The 20,147-nt window shown below is 47.4% G+C and overlaps 2 protein-coding genes across 2 annotated transcripts; one reads left to right on the top strand and one right to left on the bottom strand.

Annotated features, from left to right (window-relative positions):
* Positions 1-12,438: 12,438 nt before the first annotated feature.
* On the bottom strand, positions 12,439-13,262 carry LOC123133491 (histone H2A.1-like). Its single transcript, XM_044552969.1, has 2 exons — positions 13,002-13,262; positions 12,439-12,902 (listed from the first exon to the last, which is right to left on the bottom strand). The coding sequence occupies exons 1-2, from the start codon at positions 13,176-13,178 to the stop codon at positions 12,639-12,641; spliced, it is 441 nt and encodes a 146-aa protein (XP_044408904.1). The 5' UTR covers positions 13,179-13,262; the 3' UTR covers positions 12,439-12,638.
* Positions 13,263-17,305: 4,043 nt separating this feature from the next.
* On the top strand, positions 17,306-18,394 carry LOC123138819 (histone H4). The gene is made up of 2 exons (XM_044558686.1): positions 17,306-17,315; positions 17,716-18,394. Exons 1-2 carry the CDS (start codon positions 17,306-17,308, stop codon positions 18,234-18,236), a joined length of 531 nt encoding a protein of 176 aa, XP_044414621.1. The 3' UTR covers positions 18,237-18,394.
* Positions 18,395-20,147: the final 1,753 nt, after the last annotated feature.

The raw sequence follows: 20,147 nt of genomic DNA, 5'->3' as shown, positions 1-20,147 counted from the left end.
CACCTCCACAAGAGAACAACAACACCAACAACGAAGAATGCCAAGAGGAAGAACAAGATGATGAAGAAGATGTTCCACCCCGACCCAAACAAAAGCTCTCACGAGTTAGAGCAAGAGTTTCAAGAGACCATCCCGTCGAACAAATCTTTGATGATATCCAAACCAGGAGAATTACTCACTCTAAAACTCGTTTGGCTAATTTTTGTGAACATTACTCATTCATCTCTAGCATTGAACCTATGAAGGTTGAAGAAGCACTAGAAGATCCGAATTGGATAAATGCCATGCACGAAGAGCTACACAATTTTGAGAGGAACCAAGTGTGGACATTGGTTGAGAAGCCCGACAACAACCACAACATCATTGGTACCAAATGGGTGTTTCAGAATAAGCAAGATGTAGCTGGACAAGTTGTACGCAACAAGGCTCGTCTCATCGCTCAAGGCTACACTCAAGTCAAAGTTATGGACTATGGTGAGACATATGCCCCCGTTGCTAGACTTGAGTCCATATGCATCTTACTTGCTTATGCCAATCATCATGATATCACATTGTATCAAATGGACATTAAATGTGCTTTTCTAAATGGTGAAATTGAAGAGGAAGTTTATGTTAAACAACCTCCCAGCTTCGTTAATCCTAAGAAATCCGACCATGTTTACAAACTTCACAAAGCTCTTTATGGTCTTAAACAAGCTCCTAGAGCCTGGTATAAATGCTTGACCAAGTTCCTTATTGAGAAAGGCTTTGAGATTGGAAAAATTGATTCTACTCTTTTTACTAAAAGGGTTAATGGAGAATTATTTGTGTGCCAAATTCATGTTGGTGATATCATATTTGGTTCGACTAACCCTCATTTTAGTGAAAAGTTTGTAAAGCTAATGTCAAAGAAGTTTGAGATGTCTATGATGTGTGAACTCATTCTTTCTTGGTTTGCAAATTAAGAAAACTAAGGAAGGTACCTTTGTCTCAAACAAAGTATATCAAGGACTTATTCAACAAGTTCAACATGCAAGAAAGCAAAGGTATAAAAACACCCATGCCTACTAATGGACATCTTGACTTGACTAAGGATGGCAAACCGATTGACCAAAAGGTTTACCACTCTATGATTGGTTCATTGTTATATCTATGTGCCTCCCATCCCGATATTATGCTAAGTGTGTGCATGTGTGCACGATATCAAGTGGCGCCCAAAGAATGTCATCTTAAGGCTGTGAAAGGATAGTGAGATACTTAATTCATACACCAAATTTTGGCATTTGGTATCCTAAGAGGTCTTATTTTGATCTTGTTGGCTACTCCGATTCGGACTATGCTGGTGACAAGGTTGATAGGAAGTCCACTTCGAGTGCATGTCAATTTCTTGGTAGATCTCTTGTGTCTTGGTCCTCCAAGAAACAAAACTCGGTATCCTTATCCACCACCGAAGCAGAATACATTGCCGTCGGTTCATGTTGTGCTCAATTACTTTGGATGACCCAAACTCTTAAAGATTATGGCATATATGTGAAACATGTTCCATTGCTTTGTGATAATGAAAGTGCTATTAAGATTGCTCACAATCCCGTGCAACATTCTCGAACTAAGCATATTGAAGTTCATCATCATTTCATTTGAGATCATGTTGATAAAGGAGACATTGATCTTAAGCATGTTCATACCGATAAGCAATTGGCGGATATATTCACCAAACCGCTTGATGAGAAAGTATTTTGCCGTTTGAGAGGTAAATTGAACATCATTGATGTCTCAAACTTGCAGTAGACACTCCATTTGGATACATGTAAGGCATGAGCCTTTGACTAATCCTTGATATTTCTCTTATGATGATGATCATATGTCTTGGATCTATACTTGTACCCTTGCATGCTATCTAACCCTTTTAGGTACTTGGATGAATCTAAATCTATGAGATTGCAACTCACTCACATCTTGAGCAAACTCTACATCATCAAGTCTCTACAATACGGTGGTTGAAGACAAGGAAGCATGAAACCTTCAACATATCCTTTGACAATCTCTATATATCAAATTTCATTTGGTATCAAAATTCATGCTTGTCATTTTGGATACACAAGTGCTCTTCCTTGCAAGACTAATCCATGTAGGTAGATGAACTCAAACTACAAGTGGTGCTCCCAACTCATTGATGAGCTACATCAACCTTGAGCATCCTACACAAGTTCAACTACATGACCAAGATCAACACCACCACCCAAGGTATGTCATTCCATCTTAGAGAAGCTTTTACCCCAAGTCTGGGTCGAAGCAGCTCAACAAGATGTGAATACATCAAAATGCTTAAACGAAAAATGGCGACCCCATTTTGAGCTTAAACGATGAGTACGACCTAAGATCAAGTGCTCTCACTTGACTCCTTAGTCAATATACTCTAACATAGGTGACTTTGTCGCCGACCAATTCTAGATGAAGTTCTCTAGTGTTTTTCTGTGTTCTTGCATTTGTCTCTTGCATGTGTGTTCCCGTTTTCAAAAAAAAACTTTATCTAGATCTCTTTTCTTTTCTCTGTTATATTCTGCATTCCCTGCATCCAATTCATTGCAAATCTTTCAGTTAATTCCTTGCAAATCTTTGTGAGATCTTATTTGCCTAGTGAGCTGAGATGACAATTGTTTTATCTCTGTGTTGAATTCCGCCTCACCGGGTTGTTTCTTTCGGCTAAACCGAAACAACTCGGTGCCACCGAAGAAAAAGTCTCGGTGTTACCGATTTCAATGTTGAGAAAACACTTTGCCATCTGCATCCTGCATATTTGTTCCAGCTCCACTCGATAATTCTTGTCTTCTACCAGCATCTTATATTACATGTTGCTTTGTAATGTGACTCAAGGACCAAACCTACTTGACTCATGCTCCAGAAGATTCCTTCTTGGAAATGGATGTCAAAGGGGGAGAGAGAGAGCACATCAAAGCTTATCACATAAGAGAGAATGCACACCTTAAGCTTCTCCAGATTCTTTTTATCCATAGAGGAGAGAAGTTACATGTCTTCAAGAGGGGAAAGACATATTAGTTGTGTTATGATTGTTGTTATGATTGTTTTGCTCTGGTTTTCTTTTACCCTATCTTCTCCCATTATCCAATATAAGATCCAGGGGGAGAAAGACATTCAAGGGAAGGAAATCTTCGAATTCATTGCATATCTTTACTCTTTGGGGACATGTCTATATCCAATAGATTACTAAGTACTCACTCACTACATGTCATCCCAATCTTAGTACTCTTATGGTTTTCTCATCCTGCTTTGATCAGTAGGTGTTCGTGTGTTATCTAACCTTGTTTATTCAGGTTCATCTCTTCCAAAGCACATTTGACTTTGCCCCGGTTAATGGGCACTTATCTTTTGGCGGGCTCCCTCTCTTTATCTTGCTTGCGATTCAGTGTGTGCACATGCGCGCGTTTGTGCTTTGATTTATCTTTCGTGTTGCATCAGGCACCGAGTTTCTGTCTCTGTTCCATGATGCCCCATTTTTATCGTGTTCTTGTTGAATTTATATCTGATTCGAAGCTCCATGATAGTCTTGTTAGTTGTGATTAGTGAATCGCATGCGTAGTCTGACCTCATGACCTGGGAGTTGTGAATAAGCTCTTGTATGCTGAACTGCACCTGGCATTGCCTGCTTAACATTCTGTCTGAAAAACACTCCCAGACCTATTTTGTTAGCAAGAAAGAGCTCTTCAACTACGTAAAAAAGAAAGAGCTCTTAAAATTTCAGTGGTTAGAGTATAACTGGAGTAGTACCCACCCAAGTTGTGCACCTACAGGCTACAGCGCAAGGAGATGCTACTATCTCCGTGTGTCTCACACATGGAGATGTCCTATTGATTGAAACGGCATAAGTTCATTAACAACATAAGACCAACTCTAACCGATCCCCTATAAAATAAAAGAACATACGACCGAGCAAAGCTTAGTGAAGTATATTTACTCCACTAACTTTCGGCCGGACCTAGTCGATTTCCTAAATATAACGGCAGTGCACAAAGAAGGTGCATGCAATGGAGAACGGAGGTGCAAATGCAATGCAGAAAAGGAGGTACAAGCATCCATCCCGCGCATGCATTAGCCGGTTGCTCGTCGCATTGTACCAAATTGAAGTTCCAAGGACGTGCTCCGTAATATTGAGACTTGCCCATAGCAGTTGGGCACAGCGCAGATGGCAGCCGGCCTGGGCGGGACACGGGCAGGCAGTACGATGCAATGCGCGGGGATACCGCACCAAGATGAGATGAGATCGCCATTGATTAGTCGACGCTCTTGGCTTAGTTAACGGCATGGTTTATTCTGATCACGATCAATCAGTTCTCTAAATTAGGATGTACAATATCATTCTTCCCTTATCATACCTCAGAGCCTGACAACCAGTCGGTAGGACACGCCATTGCCACCGCTCGTCTTAATGGGTAGCATACGCAACTTTGCTATAATAATGATTACTAAAGATTGATAACAAATTAGGTTACTAATGTGCTTACACTCATTTCCAGCATTCATTTTTTGAGAGAGAACCACCTACTCATGTGTTGAGACCAAGACATTTCAATCCAACCACAAGAATCTTGATCTCTAGCCTTCCTCAAGTTGCTTTCCACTCAAATCATCTTTCCACCATATCCAAATCCGTGAGAGATAGTTGAGTGTTGGGAAGACTATCATTTGAAGCACAAGAGCAAAGAGTTCATCATCAACACACCATCTATTACCTTTTCGAGAGTGGTATCTCCTAGATTGGTTAGGTGTCACTTGGGAGCCTTCGTCAAGATTGTGGAGTTGAACCAAGGAGTTTGTAAGGGCAAGGAGACCGCCTACTTCGTGGAGATCCACCCAAGTGAGGCAAGTCCTTTATGAGCGATGGACATGGTGGGATAGACAAGGTTGCTTCTTCGTGGACCCTTCGTGGGTGGAGCCCTCCGTGGACTCACGCAACCGTTACCCTTCGTGGGTTGAAGTCTCCACCAACTAGATGTACGATAGCACCACCTATCGAAACCGTGCCAAAAATCACCATGTCTCCAATTGCGTTTGTACACCCCAATCCCATCCCTTTACTTTCTTGCAAGTTGCATGCTTTACTTTTCGGTGCTCATACACTCTTGACTTGCTTGCTTGAAATGTATTATGAATGTTTAAACTTGTGCTAAAACTCCACCTTAACTTAAAGTACTTAAAAACTGCTACTTTTCTTTGTTGAGGGTCTAATCACCCCCCCCCTCTATACACCTCTTCTCGATCCTTTCTGGTATGCCAAATTTTCTATTCAAGCAACCACTCATCGATCCCCTCTGCCGACATCGATCCTAGCGTTGCAAAGATACATTGATCTACAATTAGAAGTACATTTATTCATTCGTGTGCCCCGTTACAACGCACAGGCCCTTTTGCTAGTAGAATCTGAACAAAATTCTTAGTTACTCTGGCTGTGTTTGTGATCTTATGCGGTGCACTATAATCAGAAGTTCAGACCACAGAACAAGCTGCTGCCGAGGACAGGTTGGCCGAGTTGGAAAGGCAAAAGTACGAGATTATGAAGTCATATTCTGTTGTTGCGTTGCTCGACAAGGTGCAAAGCAAGTGCTCTGAACAGCTGCAGCTCCAATTCGTGCCTTCCAATGCAAACTAGTGCTTGATGTTAGCAATGTAATGTTGTTCTTCATGTGAACTCATGGCTCACATGCGTGCACACCTTATCATGTTGGTTCTTTGCTCAGGTACAATCCACAGAAGGACGTGGTGGTGTCAGCGATCTGACAAGAGGCCCCCACAAGTCAGCCAAAGAAGCGGGGGGGGGGGGGGGGATGTCAAGCCCAACAGGCCATGTCGCGAGAGGAAGCCCAAGTACAAGTTCACGGGCCTGCAATGGATCTCCTACATGTTTGAGCCCGAGAAGGACCAAGGCAGTGGTATTTAGTTGAGAATGCAGTAGGTGTGAGACAGGAAAACCCTATTCGCCGCAATGTCCAGCAAGTTGTCCACCTTTCGCACAGGGTCATCAGGCGAGGGATTGACTTGGGTCGGCCCATTTAATCCCTTCAGTAATCCTGGTTTTGCGAACCTTCTGGAGGTTTCCGGCGGGACCTCCTATGTGCCGCATTTTGCGGCAAATAACCAGCGCCACGCACAGAAGGCGTGCGGCTTGCTATCCACAACAAGTGCTGCTAGCCACCAAAGCTAGTCGCTACATGTGGAATATAACGCATCGCTATGATATTTAAGAACTTACTATTGTCGGATATCGCCCCTGGGATGTTATTTTCTGTACGCGTAGTGTCGCATATAGATTTTTGAAATTGAACACCTTTTGGAAAATACGAAAAGAATTTTGAGGAAAGGTGAACAAAATTCAAATAGATTTTGAAAAATTTGTGAACATTCAAAAATCACGAACAAAATTTGTGAAGGTGATTTGAAAAAAATATACTTTTTTGAAAGTGTCTACTTTGAAAATGTGCAAGCATTTTCTGAATTTCTGAACACATTTTTTACTATGGGAATATTTGAATACAAGAACAAATTTTGAACCCGCAAACATTTTCCAAATTTTTGAACAAATATTTGAAAAAATGGAACATTTCATGAAATTCTGAACAAAAAATTGTAACTACGGAAAATTTTAGAATTTATGAAAAAAAATTGGAAAATGGAAAATTTCATCAAATTCCGAACAAAAAACTTGGAACAGCGAACATATTTAAAGTTTGTGACCAAATTTTGAAAATGTGAACATTTTTGAATTGCAATCAAATTTTGAAACCATGAACATTTTTTAAATTGTGAACAAATTTTAAAGAACAAGAACATTTTTTGAATTCATGAACAAAATTTTAAAATTGTGATCAAAATTTTGAAAACGAGAGAATTTTTTGGAACCCAAACATTTTTTGAAATTTTAAAACAAAATTATGAAAATGAAAACATTTTTTCAAATATGAACACTTTTTCAAAAATGTGAACAAGTTTTGAAAAAGAGAACTTTTTGAAATCCCAGGCCAAGAGCACTTTTCTTTCCTTTTAAAAGCACAAAAAAGGAAAGAAAAGGAGAGAAAAGCCAAAAGGGAAATAAATAGAGACATAAAGAAAAAAGGAGAAAATAAGGAAAAGGAAATGAGAGAAACTAAAAAGGAAAGGAAAAGGAAAAAAGAAACATAATAAGAAAAAATGTAAAGAAAAAAACAGAAAAAGGAAAAATAAACAGGGAAAAAACAAAAAAACAAACATAACAATAAAAAACCGGATCAGAAACCTTCTAGAAAATGAAATATAAAAATAAACATGAACATTAAGAAAGAAATTAAAAATGAAATATAAAAAAGAAACAAAAAAAGGAAAAAAGAAACGGAAAAGAAAAAAGAAAGAAGAAAAATAAACAGAAAACAAAAAAAAACAAAAAGAAACCAAAAAACCGGTTCAGGGAACCTGTAAACCAGAAAAAAAATGGCTGGGAAATTCTAGAAGTTTCCCAAAACCGTAAACGATGGAACACGTTAACAGGCCGGACCAGGTTACCGCTCGCTCGCGAGCTCTGTGAGAAACCTCTATACTGTTCGACGCAAAACGCGGCGAATAGGATATTCCGTTTCTGGCCAGGTTTTTTCTGCTTTTAGGAAACTTCTAGAATTGCTCTTAACAAACGGACAAAAAGCGGACAAATGCGCCGTCCGTTTGGGTCGGCCCGTTGGAGTTGCTCTTAACAACAGCAACAAATTGAATGCAGCCAAATGTTTGTTAGGTTTGTGGTTTGAAAGGTTAAATTGTCTGGAAGAATATTTTGTGGTTGCCATGTTTGTCTGCAGGACTTCTGAAGCATCTTGCTTATCACCTTCGAACTATTCCCTGTCCAATCTTGGATCCCAACCTCGCGTCGCCCACCCGTCCCCCGCATCGCCCTCCCCGGCGGCGACGGGGGAACCCAGATCCAGCCGCCCTTCCCCTTCCCATCTCCATCCCAACCTCGCCGCCACCGGAGGAACGGCCAGCGAAGCCGGCGCCGGCTCCCGGGATGGTGGCGGCGGGGCGAGATCGCTCCCTTTCGGTGGTGAGAGTCCGGATCTGAGGCGGCGGCCTCGCTGGTGCGGACGGCGCTCCCCCGGCGGCGGGGAGTGATCGTCGGTGAGGTAGGCCGGTTCCCCTCGGCTGCGCGGGCAGCGAGGTCCCGGTGGGTGCAGGTCTTGGTGCGGGGAGGCCCCGGGCTCCCCGCGTCAGATCGGAGGCGATCCTGGTCCGCTCGTGATGCATGAACTCCGGTCGGCCTGGATCTCCGGCGTACTCGCGCCTGCGGATGTTGTGGCTGGTTCGGAGGTGGCGGCAGGGTGCTTGGCCGGGGGAAACCCTTGGCCGCCGGTAGCGGTCACGGCGTCGATGGCGTCCCGGATGCCATTCCCTCCTTGGTGGCGGCGCCGAGGCTAAACCTCCCCTGCCTCCCCCCTTCCCCTGTGCCCGGGTGAAAACCCTAGCCCCGGTGGCTAAGCGGCGGCGGCGCTACAGCGTCATCACCTTCTTGAAGGCGCCGACTTGGACATGGGGATGCTGGGTGTGCATGGCGAGCTTGTCTGGTTCCTGGTGGCGGCCCGCCTGATCTGCTGCGTCGCAGCTCCGGGCAGTGTCTCAGGGTTGCGGTGCTTCTCTTCCGGCCGTGTCTCCAATGGGGACCTCACCCTTCCTCACCATGTACATGCCGTGGTGGAGCGGTACTTCATCTCACTCATTGATGGCGGTGAAGATCGGCGGCATGGCGCTGTGGAGGCTCGCCGCCCGATGCGCGGAGATGGACTCGCGCAGGAGGAGGTTGCTGTCTGGCGTCATGGTGACGTCGATGGCAGAGTGGCCAGACAAGGTAGAAGCCTCAATATGATCTGAAGACGGACCTGTGGAAGATGGTGGCAACGACGCACGAGTGCGTCTGACCGGATTGTGCCCCAGATCCGGTATGTGGCTCGGCTGGGGCTTCCGAATATGTTTCGGTTTCCGGCTTTTTGATGTTAGGCTTAGGTGAGTGGTTTGGGTAGTGGACCAGCTAGCACCCCTTCATCATTTTGGATAGGAGTAGCGGCATGTGTTGCCAAGATGATAGATTCAGGCTCATTGTTAATACTTTGTAAGGTCCTCGAGAATAATCAATAAAGTGGCTGTATGCATCTCCTAGATGCAGAGGCCGGGGGTCCTCCTCCTTTTCTAAAAAAAAATCTTGGCGCCACCGTCATTTCTTAGTTTCAGAACGTACAAGATGGAAATATGCGAACTAACAGGGTCATGTGCATCCCCCCGCAGGGATGGAGGATTATAATTGCCTGTAAATTATTTAGTACTCCTACTAGCAAAAGTTCAGAAGCAACAGCAGGTGGCAAGCATTCACAAGACCAATTGCAGACAGCCATAGATATATAGAACAAGAGAATTAGTACCAAGATTCAAAGGAGTGCGTCTTTAGCAGTATTTCCTACACAAATCAGAGATACAATGCCACCCTTTTGCTCGACGAATGTGACGAAAGGGCAACTACCTACGGAGGCGAACGTTTGGTCTATGGGGATACATGTCCCCGATATCCACCGCGTCAGTTCATACGTCGTGATTGACAGATAAGTTAGTGGTGCAGCATATACGGTCTGTTGTGAAGTGTTAAAGAGGAGTATACAGCGAAGGAACAGTGGTATGCCAGTACTGGAACAGGTGCGTACGGGATCTTTGGGAACGAACGACGCGTCTTCCAGCTTGCATGCATAAATGCATTCGTGCTGCAACACGGCACCTGTTGTGTGCAAAACGGAGCTCTTTGTCTGTGTCCTCTCGTCAACGTTGTTTGTGTTAGTGCGCGATTAATATGTATCTACGACTCGTACCAAATAATTACATTGTCAAGTGCGAATCAACCTGTGGTTGAGTTGGTTAGGTGGACAATGGTATTTCCAACCCATCAGGGTTCAAATCCTGGTGCTCGCTGCACCGTTCTGGAGAAAAATGCAAATTATTAAATATTTATGCATAATAAATGTAATTATGCAACGGCGGGAAAAATCTAATCTAATGCTTTGTGTAACGGATAGCATGTACTCCCTCAGTTCCAAAATAGATGACTCAATTTTATATTAAACTTAGTATAAATTGAGTCATCTATTTTGAAAAGGAAGGAGTAATAATTAAAAAAATGTTAAGAAATAATTTTGACTTGTACAAAAGAAGTTAGTTACAAATTGTGTTTTTTAGTGCAGTTCATGAAGCTAAGGTTTAAAAAGAATGATAGGTATGTAAATTCGGTGGACACGCAATTTTATAAATATAGTCGCAATGTGGCTAAGAGCGCATCTAATTTAATTAGAAGAACTACAAGTGGTCGACCTGAAACGCGGGGCGTCGTCCGTTTCGGTGGTCATATAAATGCTCAAATATCAAAAAATTGTTCGTTTAAAACTTTTTTTGAAATATACTTGACCTTTTTTCGTACTTGTATAAATAGTTTCACGAAGAAAAAAAAATCCTGTTGGTTTCAGTGCAAAAAATATATCAAGGACAAAAGGTGTGAATACTAACCTGTATATAGTGTTGAATTTGTTTTGTTCCACAAAAAATATCCTGAAAGTTATTCCACAAAAAAATATTGGTATTCAAATTTTTGTGGTCATATATATTCAAAAAAATAGAGATTCAAATATCCAAAATAAATTCATTTAAAGTGTATGTACATCTGATATGGGAACTTTTGTAGTAACTATGGAAAAACTCAAAAAAATCTGATTTTTTTTGGAAATAAACTTGATCTTCTTTTGTACTCGTACAAAAGGTTTCGTGATGGAAAAACTCCCAGCGACATCAAAGAAAAAAAATCAAATAATCTAGTACAAAAAGTGTGAATGTTAACTTTTGTATGGTGTCAATTTTACATTGTTCCACCAAGAATATCAAGAAAGTTATTCCACAAAAAAAATATCTTATTCCAAAAGCTTTTGAATATACGTTGTTTGAAATATAAATATTCAAATATCCGGAAAAAAATTGTGGTGCGTAAGTTGTAGAGTGATGGCTCCAGATATTTACCGATTTCAATTTTCATGTGTTAAAACATGTGTGGTGATACGGTATTAGTAAACAACGATTGATGAACATTAAGTCGTCTGATACATGTGGCAAGTAATTATGCACTAGAGATGTGATTAAATTACTTCGTTCAGGAGTTTGAAAAAATTATCGCAAGTGTGAAAACAGATGTAGCATGTACCAGCCAAAAGCACCTGCGTGTCAGGGAGAGTTGGCCCGCTAGTAGTAGGTGTGATCAATGCGCTTGTACGGCCGAGCAGAGCGGTACAGGTTTGAGGGCATCTACTCCCTCCTTACCGGTTTATAAGGCTCATATCTGAAATCTCACCAATCAAGGGGAATGTTTATTGGCTGGGATGAATTGAGCTGGTTTAGAAAGTGCCCAATAAGCTTTGGGCTTTTTCTTCGCGAAAACTATGCGCGCCGCAATATTAATTCTCGGCCGTTCGACCCCCAACGCAATAACTCCAGCGCCCGCGTGCTCTATATGCTGCGCGCTAACGGCTGCATGCGCGCGCTCTCTCCCGCCTCCGCTCTGAACTTACTGCATGCGCGCGCTCTCTCCCGCCTGACCTCAAAACTAAACCGGCCCGTGCGCGCGGTCTCTCCCACCTCTCTCTCTCTCATCTGCATGGCGCATGCATAGGCCAGTTTCATTTTCATGGTTTGCATGCACGACGCCAAACAACAAATGAAAGAAGCACCGCCAAAATCCTCCGGTGCCATTAGCTCAATTTTTGGTTTTTCAGCGTTGGGGCCGCGAACTCGAACACTGCCTCTCCCGCCGTAGCAAATCGTACATGCACTGCAGTATAAAGTGGTGGGCAGCAAGCAAGTTTAGCCACACCATTCTTCTCGGCCTGGGTGATCGTGAGCTGGTGCACGAGCTGCTCGACCTTGTCGAGGAGCGCTGAGAAGTTATCGACGAACGCCTCGACTTGGTCCAGAAGCGCCCCCACTTCATCATCAGCATCGTGTTGACCCTCGCCTCCGGCGGGAAGCTGGCTCTCTGCGTGTGCATCAAACACATCAACAGCTGCGTCAGCAGCGCCCATGGCTACGGCGCCGCCGGAGTTCTCCGTGCCCATCACCAATGGCTGGAGCTCCTTCTCGACGTCCGGAATCCAATCTGACATCGCTTTGCTGCTCTCGTTTCGTATGTGGATGAAAAGAGGGTGAGTGAAAGAACACGAGTGCTTCGAGTCGTTTAAAGAAGTGGGTGGTGCATGCATGCATGCATGCAGCGAGGGAGAGGAAAGGAGTTGGCCGTTTCTCTTCGTACGAGAACAGCAGCCAACGAATTAATTGTGTGCGTAGGGATCGAAACGACCGCAGCGCTTCAACCGAGCGGACCACGAATTGAGCCTTATGTTATGGAAATCTGGCGATTTTGAAATGAGCCTTATAAACTGGTAAGGAGGGAGTAATACGAAGAGAAATGGTCCAGAGAAAGAAAAAATACTAATAGGTAGGTCAGAGATCAGGGCTGAGTGAATGGTGAGATTCCGGGGACAGATGTCCCCGTGAACCATTGGGTATTTATGAGAAATGGAACAGAGTACACACTGGCTAGGCTATGGCGACGGCTACTCCTTGGTGGCGGCCTTCTTCTTGGGGGACTTGGTGGCGGCCTTCTTCTTGGGCGACTTGGCCTCCTTCTCGGCGGCGGCGGGGGACTTCTTGGGGAGCAGCACGGAGTTGATGTTGGGGATGACGCCGCCGTGGGCGATGGTGACGCCGGCGAGCAGCCTGCCGAGCTCCTGATCGTTGCGGACGGCCAGCAGCAGGTGGCGCGGGATGATGCGCGTCTTCTTGTTGTCCTTGGCCGCGTTGCCGGCCAGCTCCAGGACCTGCGATTCATATCAACCAAGAACGGAATCGGTTATCTGTCCAACACAAGAAGAACAGAGCAGAACAGACGCCCGAGGGCAGCGGAGATTTGTGGTTACCTCGGCGGCGAGGTACTCGAGGACGGCGGCGAGGTAGACGGGGGCGCCGGAGCCGACGCGCTGCGCGTAGCGGCCCTTCTTGAGGTAGCGCCCGATGCGGCCGACGGGGAACTGGAGCCCGGCCTTCACGGAGCGGGTCACCGCCTTCTTCCTCTCGCCGCCCTTCCTTCCGGCCATCTTCTTGCTGCTTCTCCGGCGAACGGGAAACTACTCAAGTGCGGTGGGCTGGGGTGCTGGATTGGAATACTGCGCGCTGCTCTGCTCTGCTCTGCTGTGAGTTTGTGGGTTGGGACGGCGCCGGGGGCTCGGGTTTTATTGGGGGGCAGGAGCTTCACGGGACCGGGGATCGATCCGTGGGAGCACTGGATGGACCAATCACAGCGCAGGGATTTTTTTTTTTGCATGGTCACAGCGCAGGGATTTGCATCGTGCATGACGCGCTTCATGAACTTCGTTTGGACTTCGATGTGCTTTGTGAAATTGAATTGGGTTCAAAACTAAACCGGCCCCTGTAATCAAATGGGCTTGAATTCTAATTTTGTTGTTTGGTTGTAGATAGTAGTAGATGGAATTGATTGTGTACCAAAAACAGGGCACCTGCGTTGGTGCCACAAATATGCAACCGGAGACCACTGTGTACCGCCACGGCCTCCTTCTGCCGCCGTGAAGACCATTGTCTATCGCCGTCTTCACGCCCACACGGTCTACTGGAGGGCATGGGCCGGTTGACAGTGGCCCATAGAAGACCAAACCACCGCCTAAGCGGCACGGCAAGTGGTCGTCGCAAGATCCCGCATAGTCAGTGTTGGCGTTTCGGACAAAGAAGACGAAGGTTGCTCCAGCAGGCCGCACTGCCAAGGCTGTTGTGGTGGTGCAACCTCCCCCACCCCCATCCGCCTCCCCTTTCATGTCGTCGACGGTGGAGGTAGAAAAGCCGGCGTCGACAACTGTCCCAAAGGGGGGAAAATCCAATGCAAATTTTGTTCAATTTAAATAGTTCATTGCAATTGTTAAATGTAGTTAGTTCAATGGTTGAATGCAATTTTTTTGCAATGCATGTAGCGGGCGAAACTTTCGTGCACAACATGAATGTTTCATCTCAAGATGTTGGTGATGATGATTCTTCGTCGCAAGAATATACTATGTATGAGGAAGAGCCTAAGCTTGATATGTATGAGGAGGAGTTTATTGATGCAACTCCAAAAGGAGGAAGATTGGCAAACTATCAAGAAGATGAAGATGTGTTGCTATCTGTGGCATGGAAAAAAAATAAGCATTGATCCCATGGTCAGAGTTGAGCAACCCCCCTCCACTTACTGGGTATCAACTAAAGACTACTTCCATGAGCACAACACAAGTGGCTATGACCGAAACAGATGCTTCCCTCCATCACCGATGGTCGATACTTCCCCGTGGATCGCCAAAAGTGGTCATCTTGTTTGAAACATGTCAAACACATTAACCTAAGTGGTTGTGGTGCCTTTGACGAGGTGATTCCTTTCTCAACATTCATCAAGTGCTTTCTTTATGTCTTGTATGTGTAGGTATCTAATGGACTAATTGATTTTCTAATTTGTGTTTTGTAGCTGAACGTTACCCAGAGGTTTGTTCAGGACAAGAGAAAGAAAAGGAGTGAAGAAGAAAGGGAAGCCATTCACTTTGCATCGTTGTTGGAAGGAACTTGAACATGAGGAGAAGTGGAAGAACCAAGAGTTGTACGAAATTTCTAATAGGAAGAACTCCAAGTGCTCAGGTGGAAAAGCAGCAATAATAATTTGTGAAGACAAGGATGCATCAAGTGATGAATATGGTGAGAGAGGCACCACTCCCAACTTTGTGTCCGGTTCAAGAAAGTTGGTTGATGGAAGGAAGTATGCAAAAGATAACAAAGGGAAGAAGGCCGCAGAAATTGAAATTACAACATTTTTGGACGCCATAGTCAATGCAAGAAATGAGTATACCAACGAAAGATTGACGCGTCAAATAACACTTCCACCGGCAGTGTCTTGTGTAGTTTCACTAAAATGTCACACCAACAATGTTGCTTCATTTCAGTGGAGCTATGCAAATCGAGATTCAAGCTTCCATCCTCTGCATCCATCTTTGCGCCCGCATCTCCTCCAACATGTTGGTAACCTCAGAGGGACGGGAAAAGGAGATTGTCTATCACCATGGGCCACATCATCACCTTGCAGATCAATCATCACCAGCACCACAATGGCACTTCGCACATATTGGTAATGATCGTGTCTTGTCATACTGTGTGCTAATAATATTGCACTACTGTTAGTGTTAGATAATAAAAGCGCTTCTCTTTGTGAGTATATGTTTCATCAACTAGTCACATTGTTAAAGTGATGACACCTTTAAATATCCCTGCACACAATGCAGCTTAACACCAGCGGTCAAACAAAAAAGATCAGAATGACTTGGGCAATTTTTTACAGCCACATTCAAGGAATACCACTCATATATTTCAACGAGTTTCCTCTAGACACATTTTTTTTCTGCACGAAATGAAGCATACCCAACCGACCAGAGAAGAAGGGGCGAACACGGCCTTATGCACAAAACTCACCTCAAGCAGACAACCGAGAACACAAAAAGGAGCCGAGTCACAACGCCCCGGAGTAAACCACCAATCTAGTTTGGATTGGGGTGTACAAGCTAAGCACACTCCAGACGGACACCACACGTAACGCTGGCTCACAACGCCTGGGCCACAATGCCCCGAAGTCAACTATCAGTGGGGTGACGAGTGTGGCACACAAAAGAAGCACTACAACTGGGTGGGGTGCACCATTGAAGCACACGCGAGTTGGGTGAGGGGTAGGATGTACAAGCGAAAAACTACCGTGTAGATGTGGCTCCCCTGATGTGTCGTTAGCCCAATGACATGTGGATCGGGCCCACACGTCAGTGTGCCAACGGCAGGGTGCAGTGCGTCAGAGGATCCGATTCCGTCGTGTGGAGCACACAAGTGGAAGCAAGCACGAGACGCCGGACACCCATTCTGAACCAACAGTAGGACATACGCATGATGGGGCACACGTGGCCAGCGCCCCCCTCTCAAGTCATCGATGTGGTGAGGCACATATTACGTGATCAGACGACTGCGAGGGCATCTAAGGGTGCGGATGCCCCAAGGAGACGGCCAACATCCTTTAAGGAGCTATTTGGTCTAATTAGTTGTGTCACTTTCAAAAGAAGTCGATGTTAGTTTAATCTACATTCAAAAGTTCTCTACTTTCTCACGAATAAATAGTCGAATATGTTGAGGACCAGTGATGAACGGATTGAATTGGATTAGAGGATTCAAATAGTAGGGGAGGGCAAAAGGCTCACTCCTAAGAGCATCTCCAATAGACGCCCAATATCAGCGTCGCGCTAAAAAAACACAAGTTTAGCGCGCGCGGAGTTAAAAAGAGCACTCCAACGGACGCTGTATAATAGAGCACGCTCTAAAAAATCTTCAGCGCGCCGGATGAAACTAGACTGGAAGCTGCATATTTGGGGCGTGAGCTCTAGCGCGCTGAAATTCCCACACGCGCTGAAAAGTGCCCCGTGCGCCCTCCTCGCATGCGCCTGCCTCCAACCTCCTCGCGTGCGCCCGCCGCCGGCCTCCTTGCGTGCGCGCGCCAGCCCGCTAGCCGGCCACGGGTGGCGAGGCGCGAACACGGTCACGGCAGGGCGGCCCGGCCACGGCCACGACGACGGGGTGCGGCCACTGCCACGACGACGGCGGGGCGAGCATGCCGCGGCCACGGCCACGGGCCGCGGGGCGCGGCCGCGGCCACGGCCAAGGGCGGCGAGCTGGGTGCGGCCACGGGCGGCGGGGCGGGGGCCCGGGTGCGGCCACTGCCACGGGCGGCGGGGCGGGGGCCCGGGCGCGGCCACGGCCACGGGCGGCGAGCTGGGCGCGGCCACGGGCGGCGGGGCGGGGGCCCGGGCACGGCCACGGGCGGCGAGCTGGGCGTGGCCACGGGCGGCGGGGCGGGGGCCCGGGCACGGCCACGGGCGGCGAGCTGGGCGTGGCCACGGGCAGCGGGGCGGGGGCGCTGCCACGGGCAGCGGGGCGGGGGCGCTGCCACGGCCACGGGCGGCGGGGCGAGCAGGCCGCGGCCACGGCCACGGGCGGCGGGGAGCGGCCGCGGCCACGACCACGGGCGGCGGGGCGGGGGCGCAGGGTACGGCCACGGCCGCGGCGGCGAGGCGAGCAGGCCACGGCCACGACGGGGCGAGCTGGGAAGGAGCGCGGCCACGGCGGCGAGCAGGCCACGTGCGGCGGGCGCGTGGCCATGACCATGGCGGCGAGTATGCCACGGGCGGCGAGCTGGGTTCGGGCGCGTGTGATTTATTTTGGGCGTCTGCTGAAGATGTAGCTTCACAGTATATTTTTGGTCGTCTGCTGGAGATGTTCGGTTATGCAGCGTGCTTAAACGCTATTTTGGCGCTGTAAAAATTTTTTAGCACGCGGGTTCGTAGGACGTCTGTTGGAGATGCTCTAATACATGAAAAAAATGACAAGGCGAAATCCAAAAAAAAAAAGCGGACACGACACCCGAGTCATGTCAAATTCATCTTTTTTGAATGGGCAATTTGTCTGGTGGCTGGATAAATGGACGAATTTGTTGCAAGAAACAGAGGACCAATGATGTCGCGCCTCGAACCGGCAAAAATCAAACATTTTCGAGCTGCTGATGAAATTTTGGAGCCACGTCACCGATCCGCGTCCTCTCTCGCGCGGATCGCCATCTTGACCGTCCAATCCCCGTCGGATCCAACGGCAGGCCGCACACTCCTCTGAGTCCTCCCTTGTTAAATCCCCGTTCCATTCATGCCCACTCTCACCACAACCAGCCGCCGCCACCACAGCTCCTCCATTTGCATCTCAGTCAGCTCCAAGGAAGGAAGCGGTCAGCCATATCCGGCCGCGGCAAGGGCGGGAAGGGGCTGGGCAAGGGCGGCGCCAAGCGCCACCGGAAGGTGCTGCGCGACAACATCCAGGGCATCACCAAGCCGGCCATCCGTCGTCTTGCCCGCAGGGGCGGCGTGAAGCGCATCTCGGGGCTCATCTACGAGGAGACCCGTGGCGTGCTCAAGATCTTCCTCGAGAACGTCATCCGCGACGTCGTCACCTACACAGAGCACGCCCGCCGCAAGACCGTCACCGCCATGGACGTCGTCTACGCGCTCAAGCGCCAGGGACGCACCCTCTACGGATTCGGCGGCTGAACTGCGCTCGGCTGCTCTATCGAGTCGACTCTGCTGGATGCTGCTGTTCCTCTGCTATGGTTTCGTTTCTGGGTGCGTGCGTTGTTGTTCCGTCGGTCTGTGTAGTTAGGGGAAGGCGATGAATCTGAATGCAATGAAAATGGTTGGTTCTTGTGGTATTATCTTGGCTTCATCTCTCGATATGTATCCGTCGGAATCTGCCCACCGCCAAATTGCCACTGCATTCTAATTTTTAGTTGATGAATTTGTTGTTTGTTGCTGACGATGCGTCAAATTTCACCCTGTAACCTCTATGTTTGTGATCTGCTCTGACATGAATCATTTCACTAGAACAACGTTCAGAACTCCAAAGGCTGTAATAAGCTGCCTGGAAGCATTGTTTTACCTACTGTAGCTCTATGGATAAGGAATCCCTTATGAAGCTGCAGTTTGTGTTTGATCCAGAAAGAAAACTGAATACTGCAGATGGTTATTGCATGCTTAATCGTCTTTGTTTAGCATACATCCTGGCCAAACTGCCAGCAGAAAACAAATATACAGTTACAGATCTGAAACTCAACTTTTCTGTTTGGACAGGCAATTGTTCAACTGTACTGTACTCCTTCACAGGTAGCACTCTTTAATTAATATTGTCTTCAGGTGTTGGTTCAATCTATACTCAAAATGGCTCTGCTTCTCACAAATGAATATGTTGCAAGAAACAAAGAATCAGTGATGGATGAATTGGTTTGGATAATTGAAATAAAAGGGGAGGGCGAAAGCTCACTCGTAATACTGGAACCGGATCCTCTAACATTCACAAGGAAAGTCACCGTGCTACAGTGCCAGTCTAGTGTAAATTCAAGAAGGAAAGTTAGGAACTGTTAGCATGTTGTTTACCGTTGACATTTACTGTAGATATAAATAATTCAAAATTAATTTTATTTCACCATCAATTTGTTTGTATGTAGTTACTATAAATGTACATAGTAGATCATCAATTTACAAATTAATTTAATTCATTTTAACCTTAATCATATGAATAGAAAGAAGGAAAGTTAGGGTACTGTAGCTTCTGTAACATTCCTTGTGAATGTTAGGGCATCTCCAGCCGTTGGCCCCTCAGGAGGGGCAAAAAATCGCCCCCTGGGGGCGCACCGGCACTAAACCGCGCACTGGGGGCGTGTTGCCCCCCAGTCGCGGCGCCCATGGGTAGTCAAAGAAGTCCAAAACGACTCAATTTTAACACAAACAGCGGCGAGTTCAAACTTAAACTTAAACATATTTCGTCCAAACTTAAACATATTTTACAAAAAAGAAAGAAACTACCCCGGGCTACCCCCGCCATCTCCCTCGCCGCCCGCCTCGTCGCACGTCCACGCGGTTCTACATGCCGAGGAGGCTGTAGAACCGCGTGTAGTCACCGCCGTCGTCGTCGTCGTCGTCGCCGCCCCCACCTACGCCTCCGCCGTCCCTGCTGCATCCCTCCCCCGGTTGGCGCGGCGGGTTGGACGGTCCGGGGGCGTCGTCGTCGTCGTCGTCGTCGCTGTCGAGGACCACGACGCCGTGCTCGTCCTCGCGCCCACGCTTGCGGGCAGCGATCTCCTCCAGGGCCCGGCGCTGCCGGACCGTCTCGTCGCGGAGGTAGTCCTCCCGCGCCCACCGCATGGCGTCCTCGTTGGAGAAGCCGCACCGGGCTATCTCCTCGTACTCCGCGGGGAGGCCCGGTCCGGCTTGGGCTCGACGAGGACGAAGCGGCCAGTGCGTGGCGGGACGTTGGCGCCGATGCGGACGGTGGAACTGCGGGTACGCGCGCTGACCGGCGTACCCTGGGGCTCCGGCTTGACGGGGTGGAGGCAGGGCGAGCCTCCGGACGAGGAGGAGGACCTCCCGGTCTCCATGCACCTCGGGGTCCAGGAGCTTCCCCGGCGG

Source organism: Triticum aestivum, chromosome 6B (genome assembly GCF_018294505.1).
Source record: "Triticum aestivum cultivar Chinese Spring chromosome 6B, IWGSC CS RefSeq v2.1, whole genome shotgun sequence".
NCBI lineage: Eukaryota > Viridiplantae > Streptophyta > Magnoliopsida > Poales > Poaceae > Triticum > Triticum aestivum.
The sequence above is the reverse complement of the archived record's forward strand: the minus strand, read 5'-3'. Positions and strand labels throughout refer to the sequence as shown.